General features: G+C 38.4%; 1 protein-coding gene across 1 annotated transcript in view; it reads left to right on the top strand.

Moving 5' to 3' along the window:
• TFEC (transcription factor EC) overlaps nt 1-5,623 on the top strand; it is a 65,230-nt gene extending 59,607 nt beyond the window's left edge. Inside the window, exon 8 of the mRNA XM_077178965.1 lies at nt 718-5,623. Within this exon, the coding sequence (XP_077035080.1) occupies nt 718-1,098 (381 nt within the window). The 3' untranslated portion in view covers nt 1,099-5,623. The remainder of the gene's footprint in view (nt 1-717) is intronic.
• Nucleotides 5,624-21,118: the final 15,495 nt, after the last annotated feature.

The following is a 21,118-nucleotide window of genomic DNA, read 5'->3' as shown; positions in this document are numbered from 1 at the left end:
TAAAGTAACTAGTGGAAAAGTAATAAAGTATTTGTACAAACAGTTCCATTATGCATGTGTTAGAAACAAAGACAAAAAAAAAAAAAGAAATAAGCATATTCCTGCAGCCAAAAATCAATACTGGTCACAAAGTTCCCTTCAGTATTTTAATTTTCCCTTTCAAACTATTTAATGCATTACTCTTCCCTGTAAGACTATTTTATGTGATATCTTCTTTTTACACTAAGAGGTAGAATATAGCCCTTCATGGCTTAAAAAGCAAGATTCTAATATAGAATCACCTATGGAAATGGGATGGGTAGATAGGTAGATAGACATAAAACCAATCATCTTACATATGTTGATTTACTTATATATCTGTATAATATAAGCATTATCAAGTAAAGAATATTTTTTTTCTCTAAACAACAGTTTTATAATGAACTATCAAGCTGCAACATTTTGCTGCTACCTTCATTGGATTCAGTGTGCAATGGTTTTAGAGAGGCTGTCCTACCTCTTCTGCTCTAGAATAGTTGCTTAATGACAAAAAGAAATATAAAAGCACTTGGCAAATTTTCTTCGATAAAAAAATTAGTATTTTAAAATTTAATCTCACAACTAGGCAACAGGTATAATAAATTTTCATGCATGATTTGTATACTTTCTGCAATTGTTCTGAAGAGACTCTTTTCTCTTTTAAAATTGTTGTCTAATTATTTTTGTTTGAAATGTTAGGAATTGGAGATCCAGGCACGTGCACACGGCCTTCCAGTCATGTCTTCGCTCAGTGCTGTCGATTTAGCTGCACAAGTCATCAAGCAACAGTCTTATCCAGAGGAGAACTCTGTAGACTACTCTCAACAAATGCCTCTGGTACATGGACAAAATTCTGATGTCTGCGATGGATCTACAGCCTTTTCTGATCCCCTTTCTCACTTCACGGATTTGTCCTTCAGCGCAGCTTTAAAAGAAGAACAACGACTAGAGGAAATTTTATTGGACGACACAGTGTCACCATTTGGAACAGACCCACTCTTGTCCTCCACATCTCCAGCTGCATCAAAAGAGAGCAGCAGGAGAAGCAGCTTTAGCACAGATGATGGAGATGATTTATAAAAGCAGAAAGGGTCTCATACTTCTCGAAACACTTGTTAAAAGACTTAGTTAAGCGTAAGCGTGGTGTTTGCTCTTATTTTAAATACCTATAAGGAGAGACACTGTAAAAATCAATTACTATATGACAAGGATTTCAATCAGCCCTCACTTCAGAAGAAAATAAGATGGACATGAACCCATATCACTCTGCCCCAAATTCACCCTCTGTTCACAGCCAACATTTGCGTAAATCTCTCTTCACTGGGAATATTTTTACTATCACTTCATGACTTTTATCAGTACTATGAAAATGGTTACCCCTAAAGGAATACCTATGTTGCAAAACTGTATTCAAACTCTTTTCAATCTGCTCACACGTTTCTCTGCTACAAATATGAGATTTAGTAATTTGCTAATTTCTTTATTTTTTATAACAAAAATTCTACAAAATGTGAAGCAACAGAGAACTATTTAAGCTGGGAACTGTAGAGATGTTACAGGTTTTAAAATCTAAAAACATCAGATTGTAATGCTTTCAGAGAAGCATGAAGTTTAAACTGTGTGGGCTTCTCTTTAAAAGGAGAAAATCCATTAAGCTTTCTATGGAATGGCTTTAGGTTTTTTTAATTTCATTTGTAGGAAAAGAACATATTTTAAGTATCTATTTTAAGGACACAGAAGAAAAATGGAAACTAACACAATGACAGTGATTCAAATGAACTCAGACAGAAAAAGACACAGCATTGCAGCAGAAAGACTGTGTGGATATACAAGACAGCGCAGACACTCCACGTTACACTTAGCACAATTTAAAACAAGCACTACTTGTGACAGTGCTATGTCAGCTATTTATTCCAAGAATATTCAAACTGTGTCCTTTTTTATATGGAAGAAATTGGATTTCAGATACAATACTGGGCTGCTGGATGACACTTTCAGTGTCCTTTGGCAGCACAATGAGGTTTTTGCAAAGGGACTCTATCTGTACATGTGCTTTTGATCCATTTGGAAGCAGAGGGAAATTACAAGATTCCCATTGCATGAACTCTAAACAACAAGAATTTAATTTCATATTTGCCTTTGGACTCCCTGCAGAAAAGCTTGAAAGGAAGACTTGTCAAACTGAAGGCAATACTCAGAAACTGATGTGATGCACTACCTCTCATAACCAGCTTACTTTGAGAGGGCATCCAGAAAACTCACTTCTATACATAGTGAAAGTCTGGAGAGTGATGTACACTCCTAAAGAACATTAAGTGCAATCATTCCAGTTGTAATATTAAAACATAGGAAAATAAACTGGAACAAGTTCTTCATAGCTCTTCCTCAATCAAAGCCAAAAGATCACATTAGGGAGTAGTTATGGATTAACCCCAGGTGGCAACCAAGCCTCAAGCAGCCACTCAGTCACTGCCTGGCCAGAGTGACCGGAGAGAGAATTGGAAGGACAAAATCTGGAAGGCTCTTGGGTTGAGGTAAAGACAGTTTAATAGGAAAAGCAAAAGCCATGCACACAAGTGAGGCAAAACAAGGAATTAGGTCACTGCTTCCTATGGGCAGGCAGGTGTTCCATCATCTCCAGGAGAGTAGAGCCCCATCACACGTAATGGTGACTTGGGATGTCAAATGCCATCACTCCAAACATCCCCCCTTTCTTCTCCTCCCCACTTTATATACTGAGCATGATTTGATATGGTGTGCAATATCCCTTGGTCAGTTGGGGTCGCCTGTCCTGGCTGTGTCTCCTCCCAACCCCCCATGCACCCCCAGCTTCCTTGCCAGTGTGTCAGTATGAAAAGCAGAAAAGGCCTTGGCTCTGTGTAACCCCTGCTCAGCACCAACAAAACCATATCTGTCCAGCACAAATCCAAAATACAGCCCCACACTAGCCACTGTGAAGAAAATTAACTCTACCCCAGCTGAAACCACCACAGGAGTTCTGTAATGATTCAAAATATGTTTCAAAAATGTGTATTCATTCTGCTGTCACTGAGCCTGTCTCACTTCAGAAGTGTCACAGGTTTGGAAATAGTAAGAGATCAGGGGATTACTTTTTGCATGAACATTTTAAGTTTTTAAAAACATACTATCCAAAACCAGAGCAATTGCTTCTTACCATTGCCTCTTTTGTTATTGGTACCTGGCTCCTCCTAGCAGTCCTTGTGAGCTTTGTGCTCCTGCCAGGCCATAGCACATGCCTGACCAACCCTGGCAGTGTCACAAGAGTTTCATAATTGGAAAATCAGCAGCTGGATGATAAATCACAGATGGCCATGAAAGATGATGGTGTTTCCAATTTCACAAGAACATTTATAATTTTAGGAATCTCAAAGTTTTCTATGAGTTTGTGCAAACTACTTGGATGTAAGGTGACGTGTAAGCACAGACCCGACCATTAGAAGAGGCTTTGATACACTCACACTTCATAGATAAAAAAACAGAAAACAGATGTGTTCTGGTAATTTTCTTTTGTTTTGGTTTGGTGTTTTTGTTTGTCTTCTTATTTGTTTGTTTGGTTTGGTTTAGCTTTTTTATTTTGGGGTGAGGTTTTTTTTTGTTTTGTTTTTGTTTTTTGTTTTTTTCTGTTTTTTTTGCACTTTTTCTTTGTTTTGTTTTTGTAGCATATCAGAAAGACAAACAAGTATTAACCAAAGATAACAGGATATAGGAGTGACTGCCATTTTAATTGGGTTAATTAAAAGAGGAAGCACTTTGTCATAGTTTTGTCAAAGACAATTGCTAATATTGACATCTGAATATAAAACATGATGAATTAAAAGTAACCTTTATGCCCATATTATGTCTAGTCTAGTATGAGTATTGTCCATTTCAGCAGATGAAAGGAAGGGTTATTTGGTTAATATCAAATGCCATTTGTCCTTGTACTGCATTTTCTACTACATTAGTTTTAAATACACCAGTGTGGATTGCTCATAATGGAGAAAAAGAAATTAAATATGAATGTATTACATGATTTTCCCATTGAACTTTTACATGTGAGTTAGACCATACTTCTGAACTATACTGACTTTAAATAACATCCTGAATTTCATCACTTTTATAAGCACTGTTCTAAAAAAACATTATAGTGCATCCATTAAATTTTTTAAAGTTGATTTTCATTCTTCTGACAATTGCTTCAGTCTAAGGCACCAGAATTTTTCTCTCTGTTCTTGCATGCGAAACTTAAGATGGTCAATGCTCATTTTGCAAGGCACTGTACTGCATCTATCATTAAACACATTCAGGCTGTTGTCCTGCACACAAAACCCCCAGCTCCCTTGCCCAAAACAATAAATACATCAACCCTCCTAGGTGTTTACCATGGCAATGGCATTTCACCAAAATTGCATTTTTCTCTAGGAGGAAGTCACCATAATTAGTATTTCAACTAATAATTATAACCTGGATTAAAGGCTCACCCTCGAAATTAAATGGTGGTACAGACTGCAAAACGAGACTAGGACATTCTGGGAATTAAGAGATGCTGCTGAAGGTATCTAGGAGGTGCATGTGCTGGTAGTCACATCCCAGACTTTCTGAATTAAACACTCCCTCTCCACCACAGGCTTGGAAACCATGCTGTGAACCTGGGAGGACTCCTAGGGCAGAGCCAAGCCCAGTCCCACCAACTTCTGCAGAGGAAAGGGATTTCATAACTACAGGGCCAGATCCTGACATTTTCTGTCTGGCAGAATTTCTTTGCTGTCCATGCAAGTTATATTGGGCAGAGTTGTGGTGCAAGAAAAATAAAACTTTTAGTTATTTCCAGCAGAGATCTGTTTAGTGAAATCTCATGAAAGAGATGCATAATATGCCTCTGGCTCTGGGCCTAGAAAAGAACTTGAAGTCTTGCAGATCTGGGCCTCAAGCAGGGCAGGGGGTAGAAGAGCTGGCTATTTTTGTCAAGATGTATTAAATGAGAAGGTATTACTTGTTTTCAGTAACAGCTGTTCAAAGCTGGTGGACAGATTCCTACAGAATCCACAAAACAGCAGACTGATAATTACACAAAAGGAAAGGGAGTTGAAATATTAACATCCTGTTTAATTCATGACATGGATATAGATGCTATACTAAGAAAATAAAACTAAATTATTTCATTGTGCACAGCATGATAGTATGAAAAGGTACAGTAAGTGCAAACAGTTTTAACAAACAGAAACACAGTTGCTTTATATAATAAAATAATGAAATATAATTCAGTTGCTTAATCTTAATAAGAACATTGATATTATAATGCTTTCTGAATTTAATAGAACTGTATATATAAATGGAAGATGTAAAATTATTGTAATTTAAAATTATGTTAAGTCTCTTAGATAAGTAAGTAAAGGCATTTACATTGCTATTATGAGACTGTAGAATATTTTTATAATAATTGCTATTTTTCATTGTTAACCATATAGTATCTTGTTTTCTAAGTCATTGTATGCAGACAGAATGTACTTTATTACGCACTATATATGCAATCTTTTTACAATTACATTTTATACTTGCGGGCATTTTATGTTTATTGTATGAATATAATTAAAGGACTGAAATGAAAACATCTTTTTCATGTCCCTTGTGAAACTTCCCTGTCCAGACCCTCAAAAATGCCACCAAAAGGCAATCTAGTAACATCCAGTAAGAACATCTGAGATACCTAACAGACAAAATACTTCACAACAGCTAAACATTTAGTCTATTATGATACATCATGATCCAGTAGCATCCCATTAATAAAAATAATTGATACATTCTTTAATATGGTCTCCTGCCATCTGCTTATTCCTGCTGCTAAGGCTTTGATTTATGGAAAGTGTTTTCAGAATGTTGCAAAATTGCTAGCAGGCATGATGATATCAGTTAAATCACTAAGAAGCTCTACAAAAACCTTTTAATGTACTAGATGTTCCCCAGACAATCTAGGATAAACAGAATATTGTATTTTAAGATGTAAAACATTTTTTAAAGCTGATAATTAGGTACATTTGGCACTTAAAGATACTCACTTAAGGAAGTTAGTTAAGGATTCAGATTTCATTTTGAATTTCTAATATCAAAAGTGCTGCCTTCTTTAGAAGATATTTGGTGGTTTCTGTGCATGAAATGATGTAAGATTGTTGACTAGGAATACAAATTTCAACTAGTTTTTTAATAGTTTATTATTTCATGTAAAACAGTGCACAATTTTGTGTACATCAGAGAAACATTTTATTTGTACTAAACATTTCAGTCTATTTATTTTTTCAAATAATTAAGACACCCCTATCAGTATTAAAATTGAATATTATTATAAATATTATTTAAAGTTCAGTGATTATCTATGGAAGAAGCTTTGCTTTTTTCCATATTTATTATGTACTTAGGATTTGACCATAAAAGGTACTCAGCTCCTTTGTGAAGGGACTGAAAGCCCCCACTTTGCTTTGTGAAAGCCAATGCTTATCCTGTTTAGGACTCAGAGACTTATTGATTAAATAAACAACGACAGAAAATAAAATCCGAAGTTATTTCAGAGATTATAAAAGCCCTATGTGATATACGGCTTGATTAAAAGTAGTGATGTTTGCAACTGACAGACAAACAGATTTAATGTCAGCATCATTTGTGGTGACAGCCAATGGGAGATTAGAGGAAAATGTATGAAGTTGTGATAATAATCAGATCAAAAGTCTAATTATAAAGGAGACTGCAGCAGTGAAGTATGCCAAGGCTTATTGGTTAAATCACTGGTACCCATCAAGTTAAATATATACCAGTTTCATTAATTGGCAACCACAAGACAAGTGTTCTATATTGAGAGTGGTGATGATTTTGATATAATCCACCACATTGTGGTTAAGTATATGATTCATGTAATAAGAAGAAGGTGCCTCCAGGCTATTGTTCCTACCATGGATTAAAATTTACATATTGCTTCTCCTTATGTCAAAACATCTGGTGCCTGCAAATGCTAACATTTCGTTAAAAAGTTTCACAAGATAGGAAAAGTGGATTGGAAACACTGCATGTGAATCATTCAAGCATTATAATGGAATAAGAAGCTGAGTTATGAACAGACAGATTAAACAGTAGTATAGTCAAAGAGATTCATATGCTTATGAGTTCAAGACAACACTTTGTATAAGAAGGAGAAATGCTTCAAATCATAGAAATAACCAGTGAGGTTTTTTTCAAATGTCACTGAGATACAAAATCTCAGTCTCTCCAAACTGCATTTTCCTGCCCAAATAAGATCCCTGTGTCTAAGCATATGTACTTAGGTGCTAAGATTGTGTTTAATACACTCATTTAATTCATTCACTTTAAGATGTTGGCATCCTTACCTGCCATGAAGTTTCCTGACTCTTATATTTACTTTCCTATTTTACAGCAGCATATATAGGGGTTGAATCTCAAAAGATTTCACTGGCAAATTATCTTAATTGTCTTGCCTCCTTAGAAAGCCTATCAGTCCTTGCATTAGCACCTCGACATAGACTTGAGACCTTTTCCTGTTGATTTCCAGGAGGGACTTAAGATGTTAATTTTCAGTTACTGAAATTTTGTGGAGTTTTTTGGATTTTGTTTTTTAATGCTAGGTTGTCAAGAAAGCTACACACCACAGATTGCTGTGATTAGCAGCCACATTACTGCTGGAAACTTTCATCTGCGTGAAAGGAGGCAATAAACAGTGTTTTCTGTGAAGGACCTTGATTCAAGTCATATCACATCTATTAATTTTCTGGAATCAATGCATAAATATTTCTAGATGGATGTTTTGCTTGCAAAAGAGGAACCATTCAAAAAGTAGTGGCTCTTCAAAGTGCTTTTGAATTATTAAATCATACTCCTTGGATTAGAAATTTACTTTCAGGCTTCTAGAATTCTAGAATGTAACATTTATGTGGCCTGAATCACCACAAAATCATACCTCTGGTATGTCTCAGGACCACGTGTCTGTGAAACTGAGGCATCAGGGACAGCATTTGCTCCATTGTGCAACCAGTCCCACTGCCAGAAGGTTCAAATGAAACAAGCCTCTGGTGGTGAGCCCACGGTCCCATCTCTCCAGGGAAGGACATCTCCTCCCTGTCTCACTTTCCATCTGGATTTCTTCTTCAGATGGCTGGTGACAGGGCTCCGAATAATCCTGCCTCAAATCCAGAGCTGGGTCACTTTTCAGTCCTGCTGACATCCAACAGGTTCAAAATCTGCAAGTATAATACTGACATTACACAATCTGGTATTGGCCCATGATACAAGCCAGGATTTGGCAACATAGTTGAGCTCTTCTGCAGACCTCCCAGACTTCTGAGCCCAAGGAGATTTGAATAAGAGGGCAGCCAAAATCTCAGACCAAGAGCACTCCCTCCTACAAACCCTCTGAAAACATTAATTTTGTTAAGGGTGCTTAACAGGAGTTTTGGTTGGTTTTTATTTTTAAGCATTTTACTGAAAAAACATGTTTGTACATTGAATTTACTTCTAATGAGCTTGTGTTCAGTTCCCAAAGATTCAAAACTGTTTAAGTTTGATACTCAGAATTTGATAAAAATATGTGAGCTAAAGTATTTTATTATACTATTCCAGGAGTAGGTTGAGTTAAAGGAAATGTTTCGTTTCAAAACATAATGTGACAACCTTAAAAGTACTTAACATAATATCCTTTTATCAATTAATTTTTCTGTGACATGGGCACCTCGTGTCATTAGGGAGAGGAACCTCACAAAAAGAAATAAAATTGTATTTCTACAGAGCCACTTGGAACATAAAGGCAATAACAAAACTAATTGCAGAAATACCATTCCATCATTTCCTCTGGAAAATAGTTTCTACTGTAGAACAGGTAATATACAGAGCTAGCTTGCTATAAAAACAAACTGACAAAAAGCAATTTAGTCTTACTGCAAAGTAAAGTAAGGATGGTCAATTTTAAGCATGGACCAGAGAACTGGCTCCTGCAATAAGCACCCAAGGGACAGTGTCTCCACTTGGAAATTTAAACTCCAAATTACTTTAAATTTGAATTGCTCTTTTGCAGTGGGCAGAGAATCCTTCAGGCAAGTGAAAGCAAAACATGAGACAACTGAAGTTAAAGAGCATAGAAAACAAAGGAAGATACATCCTTGATCCCAAAATGTCACAAATGGGATTTGGTACACCCAAAGGAAGATCTCTGCTCAAGGGCAAATATCATCCTGAGAAGCAGGCAGAGGAGTACCAGGCTGGGCTCTGGCAGAACCTGTCCCTTCCCAAAGGAAAAGAGGGGAGTTTATTTCAGTGTATTTGCAGCTTTCGGTAGGGTAAGTTATAAGTACCCCTTCTTGCCCACCTCTCATATTATTCTCTCCCTCTTCAAACTGTGCCTTATTCTGAAAGATAAAAAATATTCTCCCCTCCCTTCTTCACTGTTTTTCCTCCCCAAGAGGCTGGTGAAAGTGTGAGGAGCATCAGCTCCTGCTGCTTCTCAGGTAGCAGCTGCAGCTCCAGGTGAACCTGCCAGACCAGTCAGTGCTTTAACATGTTGGTAGCTCTGCAAGAATGTGAATACATTACTGGTGACAAGTATTTATGTGATTATTTCAAAAGGCCAGATTGGGTTTTTATATATCTTGATCTTAAAATTACCAAGCAGTAAAATAAACACATTGCTTCAGAAGAGCTAATTTAGTTTTGATGCTCAGTGTATTAAAAGCCAGTAAGAAATAGATTTGGTTCCCTCAGACCCCTGAAGTCCCAAACTGGATGGTTGTTGGCTTCAGGCACTCTTATTGTTGCTAGGAGGTGCTCATGGCCTGTTAACCTTGCTGGTGGGACCAGATATTCATCAAGAGCATGTTGGCTTAACTGAGGATTTCCTTCTAAATAAGGGTTCATGCATGCACATTCAAAATTATTTTTTGGATAGTTAAGAAAAATATGGTTATTACTGCCACCATCAGCCTCATGTCCTGTGTTACTTCACTGTTCTGAACAGTGAAGTAACACAGAGAATTAAGTAAATTACACACTAACATATTTGCAAAAATGTGCCTATTTGGACTTTCCCCTTCAAAGCCCATTTCCTGAAGCAGATGTCTGAAGTTTGAATACAGGCTCTGAATTACTTCATCTTGGAGAACTAAGTTCTCAAGCAAACTGAGACCAAGTGATTCAGGACTATTCATTCAGTGTGATGGTAGCTTTTTAATTTTCTTTCTTTCTTTGCTTAACTGTATGGTAAAAGTGTTTATGCTAGATGCCAGTAGCAGCCAAATAATTTAAAAGTAGAAACAGAGACAGTGATGTGATTTACAGCCAAATCAGACTTCTGGAATATATGGAAAAATATGAACACAGATCTTGTGTAAAGAAATAATTAAGATCCTAAGTGTCCCCCTCAAATTCAGTCTGCTGATATGTGGAGCTAAGGTGTTACTCAGAGAGCAGCACAAGGAACTGATCTTATAAAAAACCTTGCAGCAGTATCACACTTTCCAAGACTTGATTTTTTTCTCATTTATGAACTAACTTCATAAAGTTACATCACTTTTCTATTTCATTATTAGAGCACATCTGCTATCAAGAAGGCTGTGGAAGCCTTGTTCCCATTCAGTGCAAGGTCCTGCATTATCTCCTTTGTCTATAAAATGCAGGGATACTTAGGTCCGTATTATAAATAATAATACATGTATGCAATGGATGATTCTAATGATGCAGTTCAGTTTCAGGTTTTTACTGCCATTCATAAACTGCTTCAGCAGACTTGTTGTAATTTATGATATCAATAGAGCCCCTTAAATTACATCCTACATTCTGCCAGGTATTGCCCTATGAAAGAAAATGGCTTTGTATCCAATATCAGTGTAAGAGGAGTGCTAAAGGGAGAATGAACCAAAAGTCAAGTGCCCTTTATTGAGAGCGAAAATTGCCTTCATGGTGTGCAATATGTGAGAACTGAGCACTTGAAAACAACTGCTGCAATCCTCAACTTAACTGTTTGCTTTGTAACTGTGTGGAGCTCCCTAACACTGGTTTGTGACAAGCTTGTCAGAGTCACAAGAAAGGTGAGTGCATCTTTGACAGTGCTGTACTTTTTGGACCTGCAGCTTTTACCTCTGAGAATGTCAGGGTCAAAATACCTGCTGAACATTTTTGAATTGTCCAGTCTGATTCATGATCTTCTGTGTCTTGCAGGGACTGTATACCATGCCACGACCTGCTGGGGGGAAGCAGAGCTCCCAGGCTGAAAATATTAATCCTGAAGGCCATGTCGCCCAGAGTAGTGATGGTCCTTGTAAAAGAGCCAAATATTCTTGGCTGTAGCATGAATCTGCACTGACAGTTTTGAGTGTTTCCAGTCTGGACCCACGTACAAGTACAAGTTGTCTTGTCTGCCTTTGTCAGGCAAGGGGATAAATCCCAATGCACCCATTAGAAGATGGATCACAGCATGGTAGGCTATTGCCTCCACAGTTTTTTTTTTTCCCTTTATTCGTCTTCCTCCTGTAAAACCCTCTAAGGAGGTCAAGAACTGCAGGTGGTGAGGGGACTCTTCAAAACTAGCAGAGAGAACTGGCCAATTTAGCACTGAGTTATTTTAATTCAGGTGCTTTCTTCTTCTGCAATGTGTAAACCTTCCTTGAGCAGAGGACTCCTGGGGGTTGTGGCTGGAGGGGATCCATTACTGTCTTGGCTCCATCAAAGCTCTTCTGGGGACAGGCAGGTGACGTGGAGGCACTGAATCTTGCTGGGGGGACAGCTCATGTGGTTCCCCACCACATGAATGCTTTTATTCCTGTCTAAGGAATTATATTCCACTGCTCAAAATCAACAGAAAATGAAGTTTTAGAGAAGCTATACTTACAGAGCCAGACAAGCTTCTGATTTCAGAACTGCAAGCACATTCAGTTGTTTGTGCTTCAAATGCCATTTGTGTAAGATATTAAAGCTGGATTCAGAAGAAACACTATAGGCAGGATACTGGCCAAAATATTTGAAATGTCAATAGGATTTTTAGTGGGTTTTTTTTTTTTTTTTTTACTATTTGCATGTACTTCTAATTTTTCAAAATATTTAAATGGAGTTTACCTTGATTGTTACCTCCAAGGAAAGGCAACTTTAGAGATGTTCTTTTGCACAAGGTGCAAAGCACAACCTTAGCAGATTTATATATGGATAGAATATCTTGTAATTTTTTAGGGTGTTCAGCTGATAATGAAGGGGGAATAATCAGGTTTATTTTGTCTAAGCAACAAAGGAGACATGAAGAAAAGACTTGTTCTGAACATCCCATGTAAGTTTGAAAATACTTTGTCTTGATCTGAACATTGAGTGTTAAATAAACTGACACCTTGCTATCAAAATGCAGCAGAGGCAAACAAGACAAGACATGTGAAAATTTCTTGGCTTTTTTGATAGTACTCTAATCCTATTGTACCTAACAATTTATATAGCAGAGCATATCAACTCACAGGAATGTTATCTAGACTACTTTTTATTGCTTTTACTGTTTTATTTCTTTTTTTTTTAGTGCAATTTAATTTTAGTGGCACTGTGTAATTTTCATCAACAAAAGAAATTAAATATATACAGTAGAAAATGGATCCCGTTTTAAAATGCTCCAACCTGTCAGATGTCCATTAACCTATATATATTCCATGTAGGAAGTAGAAAGCAATAGGAGATTTCACATTCTTTGTATTTAATATTTACCTGTGGGCATGTATAAAAAAATTCTAATAAATCCACAGCTACTTACAATTTACAGAATGGGACTAATGCTGGTAGTTGATCCTAAACTGACACAAACCAGATATTCTCTTAATGTTACTCCAAGGAATTTTAAACTGACTCTGTTAAAGCCAAGGTTATTTGCCTTGGGGATGCCTAATGGAAGGGTTATTATAACACTGTCCACAAATAGGTGTCTTGAGAGAGCCAGGGCCATAATACTTCATTGACAGCTAATAGATTGTGCTATTGCTGTATCATAGTCATCTTTAAGGCCAAAGGTCACACCTCTTCCTTAATATTTAAATAAAGATACTTGACTGGAGCAGAAAACAGCTTATTGCCAGTGATGGCTGCTGCTCAATTTACAAGAACCTTTACAAAGTCATGCTAATTCCTGGCCTCCTTAGAATGCACGATAACCTTTCATAAATCCATCTTTTCCAGATGTCCTTGGAAATGACAGTTATAAAACTACAAATGATTTGTAATGCAAAATGGGACTGACAGACTTGGATATTAGTTCTCAGTGTACTAAAATGACTAAAGACTATAGCTAACAGAAGACTTAAACTGCATCAATAAGTATCTGCCAAAACAGCTCATGAGTATCTTCAACATGTTCAGTAAAAGCTGGAAAATAAGAGTACTCATGATTGTAATAGGACAAGTGGCAAATTTCCCTCTAAGGGTCTCAGAGCAGAACTTTGTGTCTGTGGGTCAGTCTGGAAGGCAGATTTTGAATTGCTCATGCTTCCAATTCAGCATTTCATTTGTCTGTATCTTCTCATTCATGAACAGGACTTTTCATGAACCAAAGACAGTTTTTTATAAGATTTAATTCTATTTACATTTGCACACATCACAGTTCAAATTGATTATAGAGTGTATTTAAATTTAGAAAGTGCTGCTGAAAATGCATTTTGTTAAAAAATAAGTACTCATTCCACCTTTAGGGAGAATATCCTCTTCAAGGTTTTGAAAGTATATATATAACTAAGGTTTCTGAGTTTCACTAAAATACACCATAATTTATATTTATGAATAATTTTGTTTTCTGTTACCACAGGGGAAGCTTTATAATACAGGAAAAAAATTAAATATACCTGTATAAAGATCCATGAATTTTTCAATAATTCCAGATGTCTACAGAAATCAACAGAAATAATAATCGTTGTCAGGTTTGGCTAGAAATGCAGTCTTCTAGCTAAGGATAAAATTACTTTCTAATACTTAAAAAAATTAGGAGGAGACAAACCCAAGTCAGACAAAGCATTAGGGTGACAGCAGCAGCTCATGGAACCAGCTGTAGGAGAGCAACCTGCATTATGGCTTCTATTCCTTACCCTTCTGTTTGATTTCCTCTCTTAGTTTCAATGTACTTGCTCATTTTTGTTCTCAGATCCTTTGTCTAAAAGACTTTAATCCTGGGAAGTATTAATCTTTGGAACTTGGAAGCATTCATTGAGTTAATGAAGTATTAGATGAAGTAAATAAGAGATGTTATCCACCAGGTTAAGGATGTATGCTATTACAAAAGTAATTTTGTTCATCTTTTCATATTCTTAAATCTACCTGGGAAAATAATAATATCTGTTAGAACAAAACACTTGGATTAATTGGTCACAAAATTGTTCGTCACTTTTTTTCATTTGGAAACTAGTTCACAGTCCCAGTTTCTACAGTGGTATTTTTAATTCCCAAGTTTTATATGGATTATAAAAACATAATTGAGCCAATTGTCTGTTCCCACATGCATTACCTCACCTGTACAGTTTTTATTTCATGCCAACGATTGTTTGCCAAGACATAATGATTCCTGCTCCCAGACTGAATTAGTGAAAATTAATAATCAGTCACTCTGTAGGTTATGAAGAAAAACCTATTCATATAGATATTAAGGAGTAGCATTAATAAAAAATAAATTTGAAAAATAACTCTTCAGTTTTTAATCTATTGTTTGTGAATCATGATCTTATTTTTCTCCTCACTCTATTTTGTTTCTTTCCATTAAAAATTCTGATTTTGTATTCTGAAGCTCAGACACCCTCTCCATGATCTCTCCTGTTATGATGAGTCAGGGAGGCAAGGGAATAAAGCCTCTGCAGTAATGACTTTGCTCCATCTATTCTTTCTATGGCTTTTGGTGTGACTTTTGGGGATGTCATGTGCAGGGCCATGAGTTGGATTCGATGAGCATCCTGGGTCCCTTCCAACTCAGCGTGTTCAATGGTTCTGTGATTCTGTCACTGTTGATGCAGCTGGGAGGTCTTTTCTCAGCTGTCACTATTAGTTCACTCTCACTGCAAGTCCTTTCCCTTCTCCTCTGGGACCTTCCAGCTTGCCTCTCCACAGAATTTATTGCAAGCCATAGCTAGACCAACAATGCCAAGAGGAGGGGGACATGGATTTCGGCAAGTGCTCCGAGTGTCTGAGGACCACCATGAATTTGGAAGGTATGTGCATGCTCATGAGAGGAAACAGTGTGTGTTGGCATAACCTTGTTTGCAAAACAGCTACAGGAATTTGAGATGAAGCCACATTTCAGATGTTGTTAGCCACTCTTCAGGCTTCTTAGCAGGAAATCCAATAGTGGACTCAGGTGCAAGGAAAACCAGGTCCACTTGAGTGAAGCTCTGTAGAGGCTGTAGTGAAGGTGAACAGCAGTAGCCTCAGAAACAGCCACACACACCTTGCAAGCAAATGTCTCCCTTCTGTGGTGCAAGCATGTGAAGCACATACAGACCAGGGAGACAGAGGAGCAGAGGTTTGGGAATGCCACAAAATATTGCCCAGATGTTTAAAGATATTTTTAGGTGCGCAATAACACTAACATAAATTTAATGATTACTGAGGCATTCTTTTATTTTTACACTGGAATATTCGTGCCTGGTGGTTTTAATAGTGATAAAAAGGATAAAAATATTTTCTAGGTGTTTTCCCTGACAATTCAAGTAATGATGATGTACACGGTTAACCTATTTCCCCCAAAAGTATACTCCCTTGCAAATTGCTCTCATTTGAGGGACGTAAGAACAGAGAGTTTGGCTTTATAGATATTTAAGAAAAATGCACTCAAAAAGTAAGCACTCAAAAAATTATTCTCTGTTATTTTAAGTTTACAAAGTTCTATCTGCTTGCATTATCACAAAATGAAAAATAAAAGTGTGAAAAATAGCACAGTGAGAGAATCCTTTGGTTTGGGATTCCTAAATTCCAGAAAACAATCTCTGAACTTGCCACATGTACTTGGAGATGAAAAAGAAAGGGAGGGAGTATTGGATGGCTACATATGAAACGGTTTTACCCTGCCAACCTGTTCTAAACCAGTAATTCAATTTCAGTAAGAAAATTGAAACCATGTGCCTCTTTGTTGGAATGATTGGTAAATTACACTTGGTTAACCATTTTCCTCCTGCTCCTCCCCAATATGGTATCTTTCCTTGATTTTTAAACATTTTTGCAGGACTAGCAATGAATCTTTTCATGTTTAAAAGATCAGCACATATTTTATGCACAAAGATTGCAATGCCAAATAAATTTCTGCAGTAGACCACCTCCAGCAATACTCTAAATAATATTTAGAGAGGAGTCCACCTACAGGGGAAAAGTAGCCCAGACACCTATCTGATCAGAGATGATGAGGCAAAGATGATGAAGTTATTCACTAAAGTAGACTCTGTAGTTCTTCTGCCATAAGCAATATATTCAAGAAACTGATTGATAAGACTTGTTTTCATGCAATAAACATTTGAAGGATGAAAAATGAATATTGAAGATACACCATATAAGAGTAAATGTGATCCAAACACAAAACCAGGTAGCTGAGAGGAGATAATACAGCATATAAACTATACCATTAACTTGTCTTTTGTCTTCCAAAAGAAAAGAGAAAACAGAAAGTTAAAAAATTTGAGGTTTTACTCCCTTTTTAGTGTCGTTGCTAACCCAAACCACCATGTACTTGTTTCCTTGATGTACTATTGTCACTTAGAAAACAAAGCTGTATGAATAAACTTTATGTTACTAAAATGGAATCTATTGAAAAAGATAAATGCTCTCATTGCAGATTCCAAAGTACCAGCTGTCTGATTCATGGGCTTGCTGAAATACCTACAAACAAGTAACAAGTGGGTTATCTTGGCAAATTGCTGAGAACTGTGGGTAAAACTCATGAAAGAACTGTGAATAACCTGTGTGGTGAATGGGGTCGAGAAATCACATCATCTTCATCTATCTGAGGACAGCTTAATTAATTCAAATGAAGAAATTAAAGGTGTATGAAGGGGATTAAGGCAAAAGCTGCAAAAGCTGAAAATAAAATTAGATCTGCAAAATGTTAGATCTCTCCTAGCCTCAAAAGAGATCAATTAAATCTTTACAAGAGAAAAGGCACTGAAGAGGTCTCCTGTGAAGCCAGCAAAAGTCTGAAGTGTAATATTTTGGAAATACCATAAATTAGGGAGAATACAATGTGTTATTTTTATATACTGCAGAACTCCACAGCTCCACCTCCTTTTCCTGTTAAAAATGCTACCCAAATAGCTTAATACTCAAAACTCTTTGACACAGTGTCCTGGATTTTAACACCTTCTGCCCATTGTATTTTCCATGTCTGCAGCAGCTCCAGAAATCAGTCCCTTCAGTGTTATTATTCTCCATAATCAGAGAGGAGTGATTGATTCCTTTATAAATTATGTGTACCACATGGCAGACTGGCTGGTAAACACTGTGATAGTAAACAGGCCTTCTCTTTAAACCTTTATTTTTGAGAACCCTGCACAAAGAGTTTAAATTTCCGATTAACTGCTTGCTCCTTCTCTAATTAGCATTAACACTAAAAACACTATTCACTCTTCATATTTGCTCATCTCCTTATCTTAGATTAACCACTGTTTAATATGTGGTTAAAATTATTCTGCACATCATCAACTGATCTATGTGAAACAGCACAGAGAACAAAAGAAGCTTAATCTTCCATGAAGCTTCAGTCAAGTGAAACTGTACATAATCCAGAGACAAGTTTCTTTTTGATAACCTGCACTTAATACACAGTGCATGTCCCCTTTCTCTCTGCCCTTGCATTATTTTGAATCTGCTTATTAAAACAAAAAATAGCTCTGATTAATATTATTAACATTTTGCTAGATTTCACACACTTTGGGCCTAATTGTGCCAACTCTGCATTGGGCATGACAGCTGAGCTGCCCCATGGACACAACACCATGCTTACAGATATGGCAGCAACAGGATCAGTACATCCAGAAGAAAGAGGACTTTGTGAGATGAGACTTTCAATAGTGACTGTAGCTACAAATGCCTTCTGACAAATAGTTGTCATTTGGGCTACTAAGATGAAAAAGAAGTTGAAAAAAAAAAAAGATATCTCCCATAAACAAGTAAAGAAACAGGACATAAATATATGGAATTACTAAGGTGTGACAGCACCTTCTTATTGGGGAGAACCTAAGTTGCATCACCTGTATTTTTCCAAATTCCTCACTTAAGTAGGTCAGGGGTCTCAAGTAACAGGAGCAGTAAAACTACCCAAATTTTCTCTTGACTTGAAATATTTTATATTTTAAAAAAATCACATGGGATTAATAGCAACTTTAGTTTCTAGTGTCACATCCCGCAGTGCACTGCTGCAGAACGCGGTAAATTAAAGCCTGAAACGGAGAGAAAGGCACCTTTGTCCCTTTAGCCTGTGGCAGCAGCGGGGTGCCGGTGCTGGCCATTGCCGCAGAGGACCGCGGCCCCTCCGCAGGGCGGAGAGCTCGGGGGGTGCGGCAGGCGCGGCGCGGTGCGGTGCGCAGGGCCACGCGGCTCCGCTTCGGGCCAGGGCCCTGATTGGCACGGGGTGCTGCGGAGTGCGGGCCGGCTGGGAGGGGAGCGGGCGCTGCGGGGCTGTGCGGGGCGGTGCGGGGCAGTGCGGTGCGGTGCGAAGCTGTGCGGAGCGGGGCAGTGCGGGGCAGTGCGGTGCGGTGCGGGAAGCGGGGAGCAGCGCGTTTGGTTCGTGCGGTGCGGTGTGGTGCGGGGAGGTGGGGGCGGTGAAGTTCGGTGCGGAGCTGTGCGGTGCGGTGCGGGGAGGTGCGGAGCTGTGCGGTGCGGTGCGGGGAGGTGCGGGGAGGTGGGAGCAGTGCGGTGCGTGCGGAGCTGTGCGCGCAGGGCGGTGCGGTTCGCAGCATTGAGGTGCTGTGCGGCGCGGTGCGTGCGGTTCGGTTCGCAGCGGTGCGGTTCGGTTCGGAGCGGTGCTGTGCGGTGCGTGCGGTGCGGGTCGGTGCAGTGCGGGTCGGTTCGGTTCGGTTCGCTTCGCAGCGGTGCTGTTCTGTGCCGTGCGGTGCGGTGCGTGCGGTTCGGTTCGCAGCGGTGCGGGGCAGGAGGAGGCGTGCCGGGCCGGCGCGGCGCTGCCGCCGCTAGAGGTCTCTCTCGTCCCAGCTTTGCCGGCCCCGCGCCCGGTAATTATTCGACTCAAAGGAACAATTCTGCCTTTTCGATCGGAATGCCTCATTTCGAGCGGCGTGCTAGAGAAAGATATAGTGCCTCCTTAGCTTGTTCTCCTGCTGATGAGTAGATGTTGGGTTGACTGAATGAATCATCCCGGATATTTTAATACACAATGGATATTCTTTAGCTGAGAAGTTTGAGCTTTCACCTTGGCTTCCAAAAGGTTGAAAATTTGACCAGATAAGACAATATGCCCCGGTAAAAAAGGGCCTTACTATCGAGAGAAAGGCAGCATGAAACTTCAGACTCTCATGAGGACACCTAGGATCTGGTATATACTTAGATGCCATAATTGCAAATGTGAACCTTTTAACAGTCATTTCTATTCCTTTTTTTTTTGGGGGGGGGGGGAAATAAAGGCATATTTTTCCCTATAAGTTGACAGTAAAATTCTAGTGTATAACTACTTCCCCTTTCTCGTGCATTTTTCTTTTTATAAAAAGTGGGATATTAACTAGGTAGTCATCTTTACTGTAACCTTATTATGAAAAAAATCCCTATCAAACTTATTTGTTTACCATGTTCTTACTGTTTTCAATGCTTGGATGATGTTGCTTTCCTTATACTTCCTACGCAGATAAGGCACAACACTATCCAACTCACATAATGTTATGTTAATAAAAGCAAAGGCTGTGAAGCAAACTGAACAAAATGCAAACACAACCCCATCACCATGATCAAGGCAAATCATATTTGGAAAAAGCACAGCAAAGCAAATTGATGTCAGCTATAAGGGAATATAAAGATCCATGGAACAGAGAGAATTTTCTGATTTCTAAGGACGGTGGAGGAAGACAGGTGGAGGGAATCTTCTTAGCGCAGGATGGGGAATGTGGGAGGTAAAGAAGAACATACTGCAACAAATCATTGACAGTAACATGCTGAAGGCAGTCAGAATAAGGGAGGAGATTCCTGTTAAACACAGAAGGAGACACTGTGCAACGGTGGGGAGGGGGGGGAACAAAAAGGGGTTTCAATTAGCAGTAGTAGGATGATGCAGCATGGCCAAAATTGGGAGACAAAAAGAAGCCAGAATACTCTATCAGAAAATACATGAACTGAGTGAGAAAGCACTGTAAGGAAATGTTACGGGGCCATAATCATACCATTCAGGCTATGATGAGAGAATTCAAGGTGAGATCTATTTCCTACTAACAAACTGATAAGTGGAGTTACAGTGCGAGTACATACTCCCCACAATATCTTATTGGGATTATTAAAATGTTAGTGTAGGTCTGGATTCTGATTTCACTTATACTGCTTCCACTATAGTGCAGCTGGAAATCTCACAGGAGTTACTACTTATTTACAGTCCTGTGAGATCACACTCAGGATTCTAAAAAGCAAAGAGTTCTCAATATTCCTTTTATGACTCCAAATTGCTTGTTCAGTGACCAAAACCATCTTTTTCTCAAAGATTTTAAAAAGCCTTATTTTCAATTTCCAGCTCCACCTCCTTCACTGTTCCCAAATTTTCAGAGTGAGTGTAGAATACTCTCTGCCCAATGCTGCCTTGTGGCATTCTGTCTGTCTAAGCACATAAAACTGTGCAGGTGATAAGCAGTAGAAAATCATGCACTCATAATTCTTAGGATACTTGTGGTGTTCAAATCTTTAATAGACTAAAACCTGGACCGTGATACTCCTACTTGCAGAGCCAGACACTCTGACCAGGCTCTGGTAGGCTGATACATATTGTGAGGCTCTTGGCCTACTTTATTGAAGCTGCTGGCACCTGGTGAGACACTGTTGTTTCATCACTACAGAGGTGAACTGAATTATTCAGTTCACCAACTTGTGTGTTTCAATTTAGATGTTCAAGTGAAGAAAGAAGTAGATTTTTGAAATCAGA

This window comes from Agelaius phoeniceus, chromosome 5, assembly GCF_051311805.1.
Source record: "Agelaius phoeniceus isolate bAgePho1 chromosome 5, bAgePho1.hap1, whole genome shotgun sequence".
In the NCBI taxonomy this organism is placed as follows: Eukaryota; Metazoa; Chordata; class Aves; order Passeriformes; family Icteridae; genus Agelaius; species Agelaius phoeniceus.
Note: the sequence above shows the minus strand (reverse complement) of the source record. Positions and strands in the feature narration are given on the sequence as shown.